Source organism: Lithobates pipiens, unplaced genomic scaffold (genome assembly GCF_037356315.1).
Source record: "Lithobates pipiens isolate NorthernLeopardFrog02 unplaced genomic scaffold, aLitPip1_a1.2 Scaffold_30, whole genome shotgun sequence".
In the NCBI taxonomy this organism is placed as follows: domain Eukaryota; kingdom Metazoa; phylum Chordata; class Amphibia; order Anura; family Ranidae; genus Lithobates; species Lithobates pipiens.
The window spans coordinates 97835923-97853888 of NW_027507791.1; the positions used below are offsets into that span (position 1 = coordinate 97835923).

The 17966-nt window shown below is 42.4% G+C and overlaps 1 protein-coding gene across 1 annotated transcript in view; it reads right to left on the minus strand.

Moving 5' to 3' along the window:
* TTC6 (tetratricopeptide repeat domain 6) overlaps window positions 1-17966 on the minus strand; it is a 308030-nt gene that overhangs the window by 75807 nt on the left and 214257 nt on the right. Inside the window, exon 25 of the mRNA XM_077464674.1 lies at window positions 156-269. Coding sequence (XP_077320800.1) covers window positions 156-269 — 114 coding nt within the window. The remainder of the gene's footprint in view (window positions 1-155; window positions 270-17966) is intronic.

A 17966-nucleotide genomic window follows, 5' to 3' on the forward strand; every position in this document is an offset into this window, starting at 1 on the left:
TTTTAGTCCATTCCTTTTCACACAACAGACCCTGCAGCTGCAATGTAACATCCTTTACATTGCTGTGACTGTTTCTTTAACTCATATACAGTAGGTGTTATACATACTGTATATGTTCCTCACTTATGACGATCTTCCCAGATTCAGTTTCTTACCTCTTCATGCATCTTCATCTGATGGTAACAAACTCCTCTATTGTAGTATACAAGAGAGCAGGATGGATCCAACTCTGCAGCTGTTGTTAAATCCAGAATGGCCAGTTTATATGCCTAGAAAGAAGAAAATGTTCATTGTTTTTCAGATGTAAATGCCAAAGTAATAAGCGTGATGCAAGCAATCTTACCAGTAGTTAAGGCTCAATTGAACCGTCACTATTTATTACTGTAATACAGCCAAGTTTCATATACACTAGTAATAATTGGTCTTTATTTCTTTACTGCCAAGTCCTGAAGCAAGGGTAAAATATCCTGCACTGCCAGAACACAGGAGAGGCAGACCACAGCTTTCTCACACAATGCAGAAATGCCAAGTTCACTTTATTTTTTTCTAAAATCCAGCTCCCCTACATACCAATATACCATTAACCATTTAAAGTGGTTGTAAACCCTTACAAACCACTTTGACCTACAGGTAAGCCTAGATTAAGGCTTACCTGTAGGTCCAAGCAATATCTCCTAAACCTATATGGTTTAGGAGATATTTGCCCGAAAACGGGCACCGCTGTCTACGGCGCATGCGCCGTAGACAGCGGTGCGCAGGCGCACTGAACGCGGCAGTTCCAAAAATGGAGCTGCCGCATTTTTCGACTCCCGTGCGCATGCGCGGGAGTGACGTCATCGCGGCTTCGCCGAATGACAGCGGCGGAACTGCGAGACGCCACCAGCAAGATGGATGCGGCGGACTACAGGGGACAGCGCAACTTCTCTGGCTCCTGTGTCAGGTAAGTGACACATAATGGGCTACTATGCGATGCATAGTAGTCCATTATGCTTTACCTTTGCAGGGAAAAAAAGAGGAAGTAAACTCATCAGGACCGGCCTACTTTTTACACTTGGTGTTCACAAGTTAAAATCCGTTTTTCTTGCTAGAAAATTATATGCTGGAACCCCCAAACATTATATATATATATTTTTAGACGCCTTAGAGAATAAAATGGCGGTCGTTGCAATAGTTTATGCCACACCGTATTTGCGCAGCAGGCTTTAGGGGAAAAAATTCACTTTTTTAAATGAAAAAATGTAAAAACAGTAAAGGTTAGCCCATTTTTTTTATATTGCGAAAGATAATGTTAAGCCAAGTAAATTGATACCCAACATGTCATGCTTCAAAAATGCGCTACTCATGGAATGGCAACAAACTTTGACCCTTAAAAATCTCCATAAGTGACGTTTAAAAATTTCTACAGGTTACAAGTTTTGAGTTACAGAGAAGGTTTTTTGTTAGAATTATTGCTCTCGCTCTAACGATCATGGCGGTACCTCACATGCGTGGTTTGAAAACCGTTTACATATGCATGCGCGACTTGCATATGCATTCGCTTCTACACACGAGCTTGGCAGAATGGGGCGCTTTGCTTTTTTTTCTTATTAACCACTTAAGGACTAGGCCTCTTTTTCAGACTTAGTGTTTACATGTTTAAAACAGTTTTTTTTTCTAGAAAATTACTTAGAACCCCCAAACATTTTATATTGTTTTTTTCTAACACCCTAGAGAATAAAATGGCGGTCATTGAAATACTTTTTTTCACACCGTATTTGCGCAGCGGTCTTACAAGCGCATTTTTTTGGAAAAAATTCACTTTTTTGGATAAAAAAATAAGACAACAGTAAAATTAGCCCAATTTTTTTTATATTGTGAAAGATAATGGTACGCCGAGTAAATTGATATCCAACATGTCACGCTTCAAAATTGCGCCTGCTCGTGGAATGGCGTCAAACTTTTAGCCTCAAAATTCTCCATAAGCGACATTTAAAAAATTCTACAGGTTGCATTTTTTGCGTTACAGAGGAGGTCTAGGGCTAGAATTATTGCTCTCGCTCTACCGATCGCGGCGATACCTCACATGAGTGGTTTGACCACCGTTTTCATATGCGGGGGCTACTCACGTGTGCGCTCGCTTCTGTGCGCAAGCTCGTCGTGACGGGGTGTTTTAAAAAAAAATTTCTTATTTATTTTAATTGATTTTATTTATTTTTACACTGTTTAAAAAAAAAATGGATCACTTTTATTTCTATTACAAGGAATGTAAACATCCCTTGTAATAGAAAAAAGCATGACAGGTCCACTTAAATATGAGATCTGGGGTCAAAAAGTCCTCAGATCTCATATTTGGGCTAAAATGCAAAAAAAAAAAAAAGAAAATCTGACATTTAAAAAAAATATACCTTTAAGAGGTATGGGCGGAAGTGACATTTTGACGTCGCTTCCGCCCTCCTATGGTATAGAGACGAGTGGGGGCCATCTTAGCCTAACTTGTCTCTATGCCCAGCAGATGAAAGGACCCGATCGCCTCCGCCGCTACCGACGGCTCCGGTAAGCGGCGGAAGGTGCGGGAGGGCGGCGGGAGGGGGGTGGCACCTCTCCCGCCGCCGATAGCGGTGATCTCGCAGCGAATCCGCCGCGGAGACCACCGTTATCGTACAGCCGACCGCCGCCTGAAGAGATGGATATCTCGGTTGTGGCAGCAGCTGCTGCCGTTACCGAGATATCCCTCTTCAAAAATAGGACGTACATCGTCGTGCGGCGGTCGGCAAGTGGTTAATTTAACTTTTTATTTATTTTTTTACACTGTCCCTTTAAAAAAAAAAATTGAATCACTTTTATTCCTATTACAAGGAATATACACATCCCTTGTAATAGAAAAAAAGCATGACAGGACCTCTTTAACCACTTCAGCCCCGGAAGGATTTAGCTACTTCCTGACCAGGCCATTTTTGCATCCTTTTAACTGACAATTGGCGGTCATGTGACATTGTACACAAACAAAATTGATGTAATTTCTTTCCCACAAATAGAGCTTCCTTTTGGTGATATCTGATCACCTCTGCAGTTTTTTTTATTTTTTGCACTATAAACAAAAAAGACCTCGACAATTTTGAAAAAAAAACAACAATATTTTTACTTTTTGCTATAATAAATATCCCCCCAAAAAAAAAAATGTCTTCATCAATTTAGGCAGATATATATTCTTCTACATATTTTTGGTAAAAAATAAAATAAAATTGCAATAAGCGTTTATTGATTGGTTTGGGCAAAAGCTATAGCACCTATAAAATAGGGGATATATTTATGGCATTTTCTTATAATTTTTTTTTTTTTACTAGTCAGTGATTTTTAGTGGGACTGCAACATTGCGGCAGACAGATTGGACACTTTTGACTCTTTTTTTGGAACTGCTGACATTTATACAGCGATCGATGCTATAATAATGCACTGATTACTGTGTAAATGTCACTGGCAGGGAAGGGGATAACACTAGGGGGCGATCAAGGGGTTAAATGTGTTCCCTGGGAGGTGTTTCTAACTGTGGGGGGAATGGACTGACTGGAGGAGGAGAGAAATCACTGTTCCTGATCACTAGGAACAGCAGATCTATCACTCTCCTCCCCTGTCAGAATGGGGATCTGTCTGTTTATATTGTGGAGCGATCGAGGGTAGCCAGCAAACATTGACTCTGGCATCGCACTGCGGGCATGTGCCGCTCTTAAAGCAGCCGTCATACACCTACAACGTTTTGCACAGCCATGTCAACCTACCGCCGTATAACGACTGTAACCGGCAACAAGTTCATGTGGGATTTGTGGTCAAAAATACCTCAGAGCTCACATTTACGCTTAATGCAATCATAATAAAAAAAAGTATATTTTTTTCAATAAAAAAAGTCCCCTTTAAGACCATTGGGCAGAAGTGATGTTTGACATTGCTTCCATCATCCAATGGTATGAATTAGAGTGGGGGCCATGATTCAGTCACAAGGGAAAACATCGGAGCATCTCCTCCTCTACTGACAGCTCCTGTAAGCAGTGTAGATGACTGGGATGCAGTGGGAGGGGGATGGGCACCTCTCCTGCCACCGATAAAAATGATCTTGCAGTGAATCCACCGCAGAGACCACTTTTATCTGAAAGTAGACCGCCCGCCGTTTTAAAAAAATACCAGGGATAAGGCAGTTATCTGCTGCCATAACAACGGTATTCAACAACAAATTACCGACGTATAACGACTGTGGGTGGTCCGGATGTGGTTAATGTACCTCAGTTGGAGAAAAGTAAAAGCTTACTTTGATTTTGAGAACAAGGCCTCACCTTAGCCTTTGCTGTATTTCTTAGAAAGCTTCATCACTGGTATGTAGATTGGGATGAAGAAACCAGTAAGACACATGAAGCAGTTTACCAGCTGACCTCATTAGCACACACTCTTCGCCCATCAGGAAATGTTTGCACAGCTTACCCGGCATCTCTCCACTTGTGCATTTGCCTGGCTCCCCTAGGGTCCCTCCAGAGAGGCTCAGCCAGGGCCAGATTAACATAGGGGCTATTGGAGCTGCAGCTCCAGGCCCCTTTCTCAAGATAGGCCCATTTGCCAAAAAAAAAGAAAAAAAAAAAGATCGACTTCGAGAATTGTAGCTCGGCGATCAGGAGTCACAGAGACCCCACCTTTGGGGGGGTAGGTAGCTAAAGACCCACTCCAGCACTGGTTCAAATATGGGGCTGCTATCATCTATGGTTCCGGAGATACAGGGCTCCTTGCGCAGCCTGTCAGAAGCTGCATACAGAGCGACAGTATAAATACAAGCTGGAACACTCTGCAGCAGACGGAGAGGATGAACTCACAGTGCTTATAATAATTATTTGTAGATAACTTATGATAATTAACCCCTTGCCACCCAGGCCCATTCTGAGACTTCTCTCCTACATGTAAAAATCATCATTTTTTTTATGCTAGAAAATTACTCAGAACCCTCAAACATTATATATTGTTTTAGCAGACACCCTATGGAATAAAATGGTGGTCTTTGCAACTTTTTATGTTATACGATATTTGCGCAGCAATTTTTCAAACTTTTTTTTGGAAAGAAACTGTTTCATTCGTAAAAAAAACACTAAAGTTAGCACGATTTTGCTTTACATTTTTTACAGGTTACATGTTTAGAGTTACAGAGGAGGTCTAGTGCTAGAATTATTGTTCTCGCTCTAACAATCGTGGCATATGGAACCTGTGTGTATCTGACTCTGATACTAACCAGAGCCTACCCAGGGACTGACTAGTATCTCTCCCCAGCCTGTACCCACACACCCTCTCACCTGCTGACCTGTGAATGGGGCAATCACTCCCGCAGTGTTATTGTGTTCTGCCAGTCAATACAATGATTAGTGTTGCTAACTATAGCTGGCAGCACTGATTGTTTTGGGGAATACCCTCCGCACTCCTCTCCTGTACATACTACCCACTGTCATACCCTCCGCACTCCTCTCCTGTACATACTACTCACTGTCATACCCTCCGCACTCCTCTCCTGTACATACTACTCACTGTCATACCCTCCATACTTCTCTCCTATACATAGTGCCCACTGTCATACCTCCAACACTTCTCTCCTATACATAGCACCCACTGTCATACTCTCCACACTCCTCTCCTATACATACTACTCACTGTCATACCCTCCATACTCCTCTCCTATACATAGTGCCCACGTCATACCCTCCCTCCACAATCTTCTCCTGTAATTACTGCTTACTGTCCTACTCTCCACACTTCTCTCCTGTACATAGTGCCCACTGTCATGCCCTCCACACTCCTGTACATATTGTTCACTGTCATACCCTCCACACTCTTCTCTTATACATAGTGCCCAATGTCATACCCTCTACACTCCTCTGCTGTGCATACTGCCCACTGTCATACCCTTCACACTCCTCTCCTGTACAAAGTGCCTTCTGCCATACCCTCTGCACTCCTCTCGTGTACATAGTGCCCACTGTTAGACCCTCCACATTCCTCTCCCTCACCTGCACATACTTCCCACTTGTATACCATCCATACTCCTCCCCTATGCCTCTTACCCACAAAAACTGTTCTTTAAAATTATACTGAATATCCTCAATGTTACCAGCTCTAGAATGGGCACTTTTGTCAGTTCAACTAAAGGAAACCTCACAGTCCTTATATTTGTTCCGCCCCATTATTAGTACTTATTTCATTTTGTAATTACTATTGTGATGTATAGAGGAACACGGGGGATGTCAGCTACTATAAATATAGCACTTGTAAAGAAAAGCGTCCCTGAAAATATTTTTGAAATGTTGACAACTATGCACTTAGGCACTGCCCAAGGGCCACAGGGTCAGTAGGGGGCCCCATGAGAGGCTTGTGATATTAAAGCGGTAGTAAACTTTTCTAACATTACGACTTTTTAGAGACCCTGGGGTAGGTTATGCCATAATGTACAAGTATGCACAGCATATTAGCACATTAGGGTACACTTAAATTGTCAGACTGAGCCCTCCAGTGTTGTGCTGTGATCAACCGGCGGGGCCCCGGGCACTTCCATCTTCACCCGGTCTTCCTTCTGGGTTCTGTGCCTTCAGTCACTTGCCTTGGCCAGGCTGCGTTGATGTCATTCCCATCCTCTCTCTCTCACCCCCCCTTTCTCTCACATCCTCCCTCCCTTACCCCTCTTTCACCCCCTTTCTCTCTCTCTCTCATCCTCCCTCTCTCTCTTTAATTTAATTTGTTATCACAAAAAATAGTTTGCATTTTTATTTATTTATTGTTTATAAAAGGCCCCACCAAAATCCTCAGCACCAGGCCCATGATGTTCTTAATCTGGCCCTGGGCTCAGCCTGCATACTAAACTCCAATGGGGCCGCATGCAGCCCACGGGACACTCCTGATGTACTGCAAGGGCCTACCTGATTGAATACAGAGTGATAAATGGGGTCCTCCAATTATATTGTTTTGGTAAAGCTGAAGGAGATTTTACAGAGATTATACAATCAGAGTGTATAGTGTATGGACCACCTTTATACACCTAAAATTACCTAGTTGTTCTTTTAGTGTCATTAATTGTTAACAGCACACCAAACAGAAGCAAACACACATTTTACCCCATGAAGAAATGGGTGACAAATGCAGCAAAATGCCAAGTAAAAAAAATGTGCAACTCTCACCAGACCAAAAGGTCCCATGAGCTACTTTGCCACATGTAGCGCAGCCAATTGAAATACACAGACTGCCCTATGTGGGTAACTGGAAAAATTAGCCCAAAAAACATTCACTCCTACTACTGTATACTAGGTGTGAATGGGGCCTAAAAGTGAAATTGGTGCGTTTACACAAGAACAATGGGGCGCCATTCACATCTGTGTGTTTCTAAATGCATGGGAAACCACACAAAAAATGTGCACATTATATTCATTTCAGAAACACTGCAAATGTGCATCATGCTTGTGTTGTCATTATATGTTAAAGGCTCCCCAAATGCAGCAAAAGAACCAAAAACTGTGGTAACACACCATGCTGTGCTCCAAAAAAAGTTCTGGAGTCTCTCTGGGGCGATTGTCGCAAGTAGGGAAGCCCATTCAAGCAAAAATGCGACCATGTGTATGCTCCATCTGAATTTTGCTGGTCGAATTTCCGCCAGCAAAAAATTGAGAGCAGGTTTCTATCGGAATTTCCAATCATGTGTATACAATTCCGACCTGCAAAAACTCACACATGCTCAGATTCAACTACGAGACGGAAGCTATTGGCTACTGGCTATTGAACTTCCTTTTTCTAGTCCCGTCGTACGTGTTGTACATCACCGCATTCTTGACCGTGTGTATGCAAGATAGCTTGAGTGAAATCCCATCGGAATTCAGTCGGGAAAAACATCAGAGTTTTTTCCGACCAAAATTCAGATTGTGTGTACGCGACATTAGTGTCTCTCTCCACTCTCTCCTATGTACTGGTATAAAGATGGCCATACACTATGCAATCTAATTGTACAATGGAATAGGGATGACTCACGTGACCAATCCATTAAATTTGTATAAAATCAGGCAGGCCCTTGTACTGCATAGCTGATGGGAGATCTAAAGGAGATTGCACAATCAGATTGTATAGGAAGTGGGTGGAAGGGGGTATTGTAATGAGGGAGGTGTGGTCCAGAGTGGTGAACACACCCTATCATGCCCTCTTCTGTGACGCAACAAGGAAGTAAAGTGAATACTAACAGGCAATCTGCAGGAAATGATGGAATCTGAAAATCATTTTTAAAAATTCAAATAAACTAACAAGATTTTAAACCTCCTGTGGATAAGGTAAGTAAGAGAAAAGCACATTGGGATGGTCGGGGCAGAAGGAGCATTAGAAACGCTTCTATTAATTATGAAAAGTGAAATTCTGCATGAAAAGATGAACTTATCCTTTAACCTCCCTGGCGGTAGGATTAGTTCTGGTTTTAGGTGCTGAAAGTGGTACAATTTTTTTTGCATGGAAATTTGGTGTTTTATATTGTAGTCCTGTAATTCTTAGGAATAACTCTCTTAAATCTGTTCAAATCAGAGTCTAGCAGACATCCCGGGTATGATAAAGTTTATAATATAATAAATAATAATAAAAATTATTCAATAATGTAATCAAATCCAAAAACACTGAAATTTGCTCATTTGCAGAATTGTCGCTGTCATTAGATTTAGTGTTTGATGACGATTTTCCCCACAAATCGCTATCGCTCAATTCTGCAAGTGATTCTAATTTATTATCGCTGTTTTCTAGTTGGTCTAAAATCACTTTTGACATAAAGGGACACTTTCTGGTTGCTATGGACAATCTCCAAATTCCAGGCAGAAAAAACAGTATTTATAATATAAAAGTGCATGCAGGGCACTTCACAGACCACTAGGGACAAAGGGGGTGTGTAATGTTTTTATACAGTACTGTAATCTGTAAGATTACAGTACTGTGTGTGTGTTTTGTGTGTTTTTACTTTTTGAATTTTGCGCCGATCTCCGCTCCCGTGCGCCCTAACGTCGCAAGGAACGGAGATCGGCGGCATTCGGGCACTGTGTGAATTGAGCGGAGGAAAGCTCGATCACACAGCGTGGAGGACATCGCTGGATCCAGGGGACAAGGTAAGTAACTTCTCCCTGTGTCCTCCCTGTATCCAGCAATGCGATCCCGAGTCTGGCTCGGGGTTACCGCTTATGGTGCTGAAATCCCAGCCCAAGCCAAACTCGGGATTATCGCTAGGGAGGATAAGCAGGAAACCATGACAATTCTTAAGCCTCGTACACACGATCTGATTTTTGGCAGGGAATTGTGTGATGACAGACTGTTTGCCTAAAATCCGACTGATAGTACGTTCCTTCAGAAATGTTGGATGACAGGCTAGTAAATTTTCGGCGGACAATGTTCTGTTTTCAGATTTTCATATCGTGTGTACACAAGCCCATCACGCAAAAGTCCAAAGTACAAACACGCATGCTCGGAATCAATGCTCACCAAACACGACATTAGCAGAAGGTGTGGTGGCACTCAAGAGCTGAAATTCCACGTACTACGTCACTATGTTTATGTTTGCTGGTCGACAAATGTGTACCGTTTGTATACAAGTCAAGTTCCCGGCACACGCCCTTCGGACAAAAGTCTGACGCTCTGTTGGCCAGCAATTGGATCGTGTGTATGAGGCTTTAGCCACTGGGAGCTCCTTGGAAGGGTTATCCTTTACAAAACCTCATGCTTAATACAACAACAATGTGGATGCATATAGAATGCAAAAGTTAGTCTATATAACCTACAAATGAAAAAGTAACCTTATTTTTTTTCAAGCCTTATTTCCAATTGCAGTAATTGCATTAAGATTTTTTTTTTAGTTTACAGTTTAAGATTGTTCATGGATTTTTGCATATTGGCAACATGTTCTACAGCAGGTATGCCAGGTGCAAATTATGTGATATATCACAAGCTTATCTTTCTTGTATGTCCACAAAAATATAAATATAGATTCTCATACAGTAATGTTGCTATGATTCCCTGATGAGGCCTTTGGCTATACTTGGTACCTCTTGGTACTTCTTGGTATCAGGAGCAGGTTATCTTCTCCTCTTCTCCCAAGGTGCACTGCACAGTCAATGCTCCAAAAAGCTAGTAGGGCAACACAGGAGCACTATGAGGGTAAGTATCAGCAAGGTGGTTGGGGGCTGAGGTATCAACAGAATATGTCACTGTACCCTGAATGGGAAAGTGAAAGATTCACTTTAATAATACAAATGTGTTGCTCAAAAGGCTTTTGAAATTCAAATAGCATTAAAAAAGGCATACAAGCTTGTTTACACTTTTGATGCTCTATGAAGAATTTCAACAATGGATCCGATCGCCCTTCAGAGGGTGTTTAACAGGCGACAAGGAGGCAATATGTCACTGTGTGGAAAAGGTGAATGCAAGGCGCGTGATCGAACGCTAGTAACAAAATACACAGTTTATTCATCAACAAATTACATACATGAAAAATAAAATCGATATATAAATAATACTACGTATCGTAAAAAGGTGTGGTTACAAAGTATACAGTAGAAGGTTAAAAAATTAGACATGCCCATTCATGCCTAAAAATAGGTTTACGCTTTTCGAGGGTAACCTCTTCATCAGAACCTTGAGATCAAGAATACAGTCTGTGTTCACAGGTGGACCGACATGGTCAACAATCCAAGGAGTGGCTAAAAGGGAGACGCATTGTGCGATGAATAATTGCTTTCCTTTGACTCTAGGCCAGCCCTCATCGCTGTGTTCTAAGGGGTACAGCGAGAGAGTGCACTGTGGCTCATTCAGGTGAATGAATGGCACAGAGCAAAAGAAGGGGGATCATTTTTGAAAAGCCTCTCAGACGTGTCATGTTTAACCCTTTAAAGCTTAAAGTAGAACTTCACTTTCTCAATCAGCATTGACTATGTGTAATTAGGAATCTATATTACATTTTCTTGTCTTAAACTATTTTTTTTGTGTTTCTTCTGTTACTTCCTGGTTTCTTGTCTAGGCAAGTGATGTCATACATCCCAGGACTTTTCAGGAGAGGAGGAGGGTTTTTCTCAGATAAACACATCCTCCTGCATCCATGCCTGAGCTAAGGGCAGATTGATTCCAGGAAGTAAATGCTACATGAATCTTTTGCCCTTTACAGGATGACCATGGCCAGGAATGCTAGGGGGGTGTTTTTCAAAGTGATTTCCCAACAAAATAAAGTATGGAGACATGGATGGATGGGTGAGTTTGCTTTAACCACTTAACAACCGCCCCACAGCTGAATGACAGCTACAGGGCAGTTGCTTAACTCTGAGAGGCCGTCATATGACGTCCTCCCAGAATTCCGCTCTCACGCGCCCCCTGGGGGCATCGTGGCCGTTTACCACGTGATCGCTCCGTCAAATGACAGAGTGATCACTTGTAAACAAACCGGCGTCATGTTATGATGCCGGTTCCTCCCTCCCCTCTCTGTACCGATCGGTACAATGTAGGGAAGAGATCGGTGTCAGCAGCGCTGTGGGCAGCATCTGCAGTGCCCACAGTGCTTCTCACCAAAAATTAACCCCTCTATTCCCCGCCAATACTCTGCAATACCCCGCCAATACTCTGCAATACCCCGCCAATACTCTGCAATACCCCGCCAATACTCTGCAATACCCACCAATACTCTGCCCGCCAAAACCCGGCCAATACTCTGCAATACTCTGCAATATCCGCCAATATTCTGCAATACCCACCAATACTCTGCCCGCCAATATTCTGCAATACCCACCAATACTCTGCAATACCCTGCCAATACTCTGCAATACTCTGCCAATACTCTGCCAATACTCTGCCAATACTCTGCAATAACCCACCAATACTCTGCAATACCCCGCCAATACTCTGCAATACCCGCCAATACTCTGCCCGCCAATACTCTGCCCGCCAATACTCTGCAATACCCGCCAATACTCTGCAATACCCTGCCAATACTCTGCCATAAATTGCCATACCCAGCCATACTCGGAGATACCCTGCAATACCCAGCCATACTCGGAGATACCCAGCCATACTTGGAGATACCCTGCAATACCCAGCCAGGATCTGCAATACCCAGCCATACTCGGTGATACCCTGCAATACCCAGCCATACTCGGTGATACCATGCAATACCCAGCCATACTCGGTGATACCATGCAATACCCAGCCATACTCGGAGATACCATGCAATACCCAACCATACTCGGTTATACCCTGCAATACCCAGTCATAGTCAGTGATATCCTGCAATACCCAGCCAGTCATCATATGATGTCCTTGACTTTGTTCGAGGATATCTGAATGATGGGTGTAGCTACAGGCATCATTCAGATATCAGCTTTTTCAGCCGGCGATTCCCTACACCATAAGAACAATCATAGTGGCTGTTCCACTGCTTGATCGTTCTTACAGGAGGCAATAGGGGACTCCCCCCCTCCCACCGCCCTCTGGTGCTTCTACAGAACTCGCCAATACGATCAAAGCCTGAATCTTATTGACCCCATATCTCACTGTAAAGAGGACCTGTCATGCAATATTCCTATTACAAGGGATGTTTACATTCCTTGTAATAGGAATAACAGTGATCAAAAAATTTATTTTTGGGGAAAAAATAAATAAAGTAAAATGAACAATAAAATTTTTTTTTTTAAAGCGCCCCTGTCGCCATGTGCTCACATGCAGAAGCGAAACGCATACGTAAGTCACGCCCACATATGAAAATGGTGTTCAAACCACACATGTGAGGTATCGCTGCAAATGTTAGAGCGAGAGCAATCATTTTGGCCCTAGACCTCCTCTGTAACTCAAAACATGCAACTAGTAAAAAAATGTAAAGTGTCGCCTATGGTGATTTTTAAGTAGCGACGTTTGGCACCATTCCACGAGCGTGTGCAATTTTGAAGAGTGACATGTTAGGTATCTATTTACTCAACGTAACTTCATCTTTCACATTGTGCAAAAACATTGGGCTAACTTTATGTTTTGTTTGTCTTTTTAAGCAAAAAAAACGCGTTCAAAAAATTGCTGCGCAAATACCGTGCGAGATAAAAGGTTGCAACGACCACCATTGTATTCTCCAGGGTCTTTGTTAAAAAAAAACATATATATAATGTTTTTGGGTTCTATGTAATTTTCTAGCAAATAAATGATGATTTTTACATGTAAGAGAGAAATGTCAGGATTGTCCTGGGTGCTCCAGAACGCCTGATGGTGCTTCCTGCATGTTGGGCCTCTGTATGTGGCCACGCTGTGTAAAAGTCTCACGCATGTGGTATCGTCATACTCGGGAGTAATAGCAGAATGTGTTTTGGGGTGTAATTTGGGGTATGCATTTGCTGTGTGTAAGAAATAAACTGAAAAAAAAAATCTTGATATTGCAAAGAATTGTTGGAAAAAATTACAACTTCAAAAAACTCATCATGCTTCTTACTAAATACCTTGGAATGTCTTCTTTCCAAAAAGTGGTTATTTGGGGGGTATTTGTACTTTTATGGCATGTTAGGGTCTCAAGAATTGAAATAGGCCGTCAGTCCTTCAGGTGTGATCAATTTTCAGATATTGGCACCATAGCTTGTGGACTCTATAACTTTCACAAAGACCAAATAATATCCACCAATTTATACTTATTTTTTACCAAAGATATGTAGTAGTATAAATTTTTGCCAAAATTTATGAAGAAAAATTACTAATCTGCTAAATTTTATAACAGAAACGAAGAAAAATTCATTTTTTTACAGAATTTTCGGCCTTTTTTCTTTTATAGCACAAAAAATAAAAAACCCAGTGGTGATTAAATACCACCAAAAGAAAGCTCTATTTGTGTGAAAAAAAGGACAAAAATTTCATATGGGTACAGTGTTGCATGACTGAGTAATTGTCATTCAATATGTGAGAGCACCGAAAGCTGAAAATTGGTCTGTTATTAAGGGTGTTTAAGTGCCCAGTGGTCAAGTGGTTAAATATTAAAAACGAATTACATAGCATTTTTGCTTTGTGGTGCTTAGATGCAATTTTGTGCCACTTTAAGGGGGAGCAGTTGGGAGACCGAAGAAAATGTGGCTCAACTATGCGTTTGTACCGCCCCCAAACCACAAGTGTAAAGGAGGCCTTAGTTGGGCAAATACAATTAAATATATCTAATAAATTTGTCTAGAGTGAATGCCCGTTTTACTGAAAACCAATGTATCTTTTAGTCATGAGTGGATGTTTATAAAGCTGACCATACATCATACAATTTTCTTATTCAATTTCCTTTAGATTTACCTTCAACTATGTGGTGCAAGGGCCTGCCTGATTGCATACAAATTGAAAGGGTTACCTCATATTACCGCATATACTCGAGTATAAGCCGAGTTTTTCCAGCCTTTTTTTTAGGCTGAAACCCCCCCCCCCTTTCAGCTTGTACTCGAGCGAGGGCAGGGATACTGGACATTAGGCTGCTTTTTACTGTGGCTGCAGCGCTCCCCTCTCATCCTCCCTTACACAGTGGGAGACCACTGTGTCTCGGAGCTCAGTGTGAAATGTTCGGCCGTGCTGTGTCAAAAGTCCCGCCCTCTCTCCCTCCCTTACACAGCGGGAGACCGCTGTGTCTCAGAGCTGACTCTGAAACTTTCGACTGCGCTGTGACAAAAGTCCCGCCCTCCTCCTAAACCAGCTTGTGTGATAGACAGAACATCTATCACACAAGCTGGTCTAGTAGGAGGGCAGGACTTTTGTCACAGCGTGGCCAAAAGTTTCATGCTGAGCTCTGAGATACAGCGGGAGATGCCGCTGTGAAATCCAGGTACTGACTGCAGTCACTATTAGTGAGATTGCAATGATGAGCACATTGAGGCTGCAATGATGGGAACAATGAGGCGACGGTAATGGGCATGGTAAGGCTGCAATGATGGGCATGGTGAGGCTGTGGTGATGGGCACAGTGAGGCTACAATGATGGGCACGGTAAGGTTGCAATGATGGGCATGGTGAGGCGGCGGTGATGGACATAGTAAGGCTGAAATGATGGGCATGGCGAGGCTGCGGTTATGGGCACAGTGAGGCTACAATGATGGGCATGGTAAGGTTGCAATGATGGGCATGGTGAGGCTGTGGTGATGGGCACAGTGAGGCTAAAATGATGGGCACGATAAGGTTGCAATGATGGGCATGGTGAGGCTGTGGTGATGGGCACAGTGAGGCTACAATGATGGGCACAGTAAGGTTGCAATGATAGGCATGGTGAGGTGGCGGTGATGGGCACGGTAAGGCTGCAATGATAGGCAGTGATGCTACATTGATGGGCACAGTGACACCGGCAGCCTCTGTGTTGTCTGTGCCGCACCGCATCCTGAAAATTTAGCAGTACCTGCTGCATTTACCCCCTTAGGCTTATACTCGAGTCAATGATGAGCACATTGAGGCTGCAATGATGGGAACAATGAGGCAGCGGTAATGGGCACGGTAAGGATGCAATGATGGGCATGGTGAGGCTGCAGTGATTGGCACGGTAAGGTTGCAATGATGGGCATGGTGAGGCTGCGGTGATGGTCACGGTAAGGCTGCAATGATAGGCAGTGAGGCTGCCGTGATGGGCACAGGGAGGCTACAATGATGGGCACTGTAAGGTTGCAATGATGGGCACGGTAAGGCTTCAATGATAGGCAGTGAGGCTACATTGATGGGCACAGTGACACCGGCAGTCTCTGTGTTGTCTGTGCCTCACCGCATGCTGAAAATTTACCAGTAGCTGCTGCATTTACCCCCTTAGGATTATACTCGAGTCAATATGTTTTCCCAGTTTTTTGTGGTAAAATTAGGTGCCTCAGCTTATATTCGGGTCGGCTTATACTCGAGTATATACGGTACATGGTTTGGTTTTGGTGAATCTAAAGGAAAATTGTACAAGAAAACGGTATAATGCATGGCAATCTAAGTTGAATCATCCACTGGCTTCTTTAAGTTCCAAGAGACGCTAATGAGTTCCTGCTATGAGAGCTTCTACTCTTCCCTTTATCACCATGGAATGTTCAACTTCTGGGTGCAGCAGCCTCAATCTTCCCGAAACATTCAACAAGAACAGTCCATGTCATATTAACCACTACCAGGAGACTGAAAACCTGAGAAATGCTCAAATTTCATGACCAGAGTCTTTAGAAATAAAATAAGTCACTTTTCCAGACACCTTCCTGAAACTAAAAGTTCAGTTTTGGGCAAAATGATTCTAACATGTTCCATCCACAGAGTTGTTTCACGCTCTTCAATTCGAAAATGATGTGCAATCTTATCTAAAACACACAAATTCTGGTCTAACACTCACTCTTCTCAAACAGGATGTTAGCGCAATCCTCTTTCTAAAATAATATCCTATATAATTGCCTTGCTATACAACGTTCCTTGAGGATGACTTGTGTGCCATTTGCCTTGTCTCCCCCCCAAAAGGGAAAAAGAACTGATCATCTAATGAGACAAATTATAAGTGATTGTTTAGGTGGTACGTGGTACCTCACAGACTGGCCAGATTTGTTCTAGGCGTTAGTATTCTTTAGAATCCCTATGAAGCTCTGCTGAATCTCAAACCCTCTGAATGCATTCTTGACCAATTTAAATTTTCAACTTATCGTCTCTGCCTCCAAACTTACATTATCTAGAGCCTGGTGGTCTAAAACCTTGACCATTACTCAGGTGAAACAAAAAATGGCATGGTATTTGTTTAAAGAAACGCTGGCAGCCATTCTGCAGTACATGTTAAAGTCAAAACATTTAAAAAGGTCTGCGATCTGAGTATCGCTCATTATTCTGGGAGAGATTTCAATGAGACTTTATGAATGATTTAACCCTCCATGAACAAAGGTTGAGGGAAAACCTCACATGTTTATGTATGCGCAGGCCCAACTAAAATTCTTTATCCCAATCTCCATCTTTCCTGCTTTTTTCTTGTCTGCATTCTGGATACTTTCTTTTCTCAGCTTTTCTATACCTTCTGGCTATTTTCTGTCTTTACAGTACACATCTTCCTTGTCTTTGAAATGGGTTAAAGGGTGCACCCCCGTTAAGGGTTTCCCCAGCTACAGGACTAGAGTAGTGCAAGTTTTGATATGGGCACGTTATCTTAACTATCCCCCAGTGAATACTAGACCACATGGAGCTCCTTTCCCCAAAAGATGTGCCTACCATATATGTTGTGACAGGTGCCTTACATTTTCTTCCCAATTACCACACTTTGATGCACTTGCACATAGATTTGTATTTTGTACTCTATGTCTAGATATGTACTCCTATGTTTGAAGTTCATCTAAGTTGTGTACTCTGGTCATGTAAAACTCTTGAAAATGAAATGATTGGTTTTAGGATAGAAATATGAGAGGTTTTACTTGCTTCCAAAGGTCTGCTGTGACATCAACACGTGATTGGATGTTGAGACCAGCCATACTGTCTGCCGGCCAGGGAGTTTTTTTATTGAGCTGTTTTGTAAATGTGAGTGTTTTTATCTTCATTTTAATAAACATTTAGCTGTATGGGTACACACTATGCAGATCTTTCTTTCCATTTGGGTACATATAAACCTCTGATTCAGATTTATACATAGCACCCCAAGTGATGAGTGGTACCAATACCAGGAAGACCTGTGCTATAAGGATTTCTTGTTAGCCTTTTGAGGGCGGAGGTGTTACCTGACCTTCCCATCATAAGAGGGTCATGGCTTTCTACTAAGCCTTCCTGGACTGTATCTGGTGTTGGATTCCTCATTCTGCCTTAAAGCCGCAGTTACCACCTTCCCCAATTAAGTAGACTGTATTTTCACCTTATTTGGATTAGCATTCACATGTTTGCCACAATTGGGACTTTATTGCACTAGTTTTTTTGATTATATGATTGGACTGATGTTCACTTTTTTGGGGCTTAGTGCAACATGCATTTAATATTTGATGGACTGTGTTTGTATCACATAGTATGTTC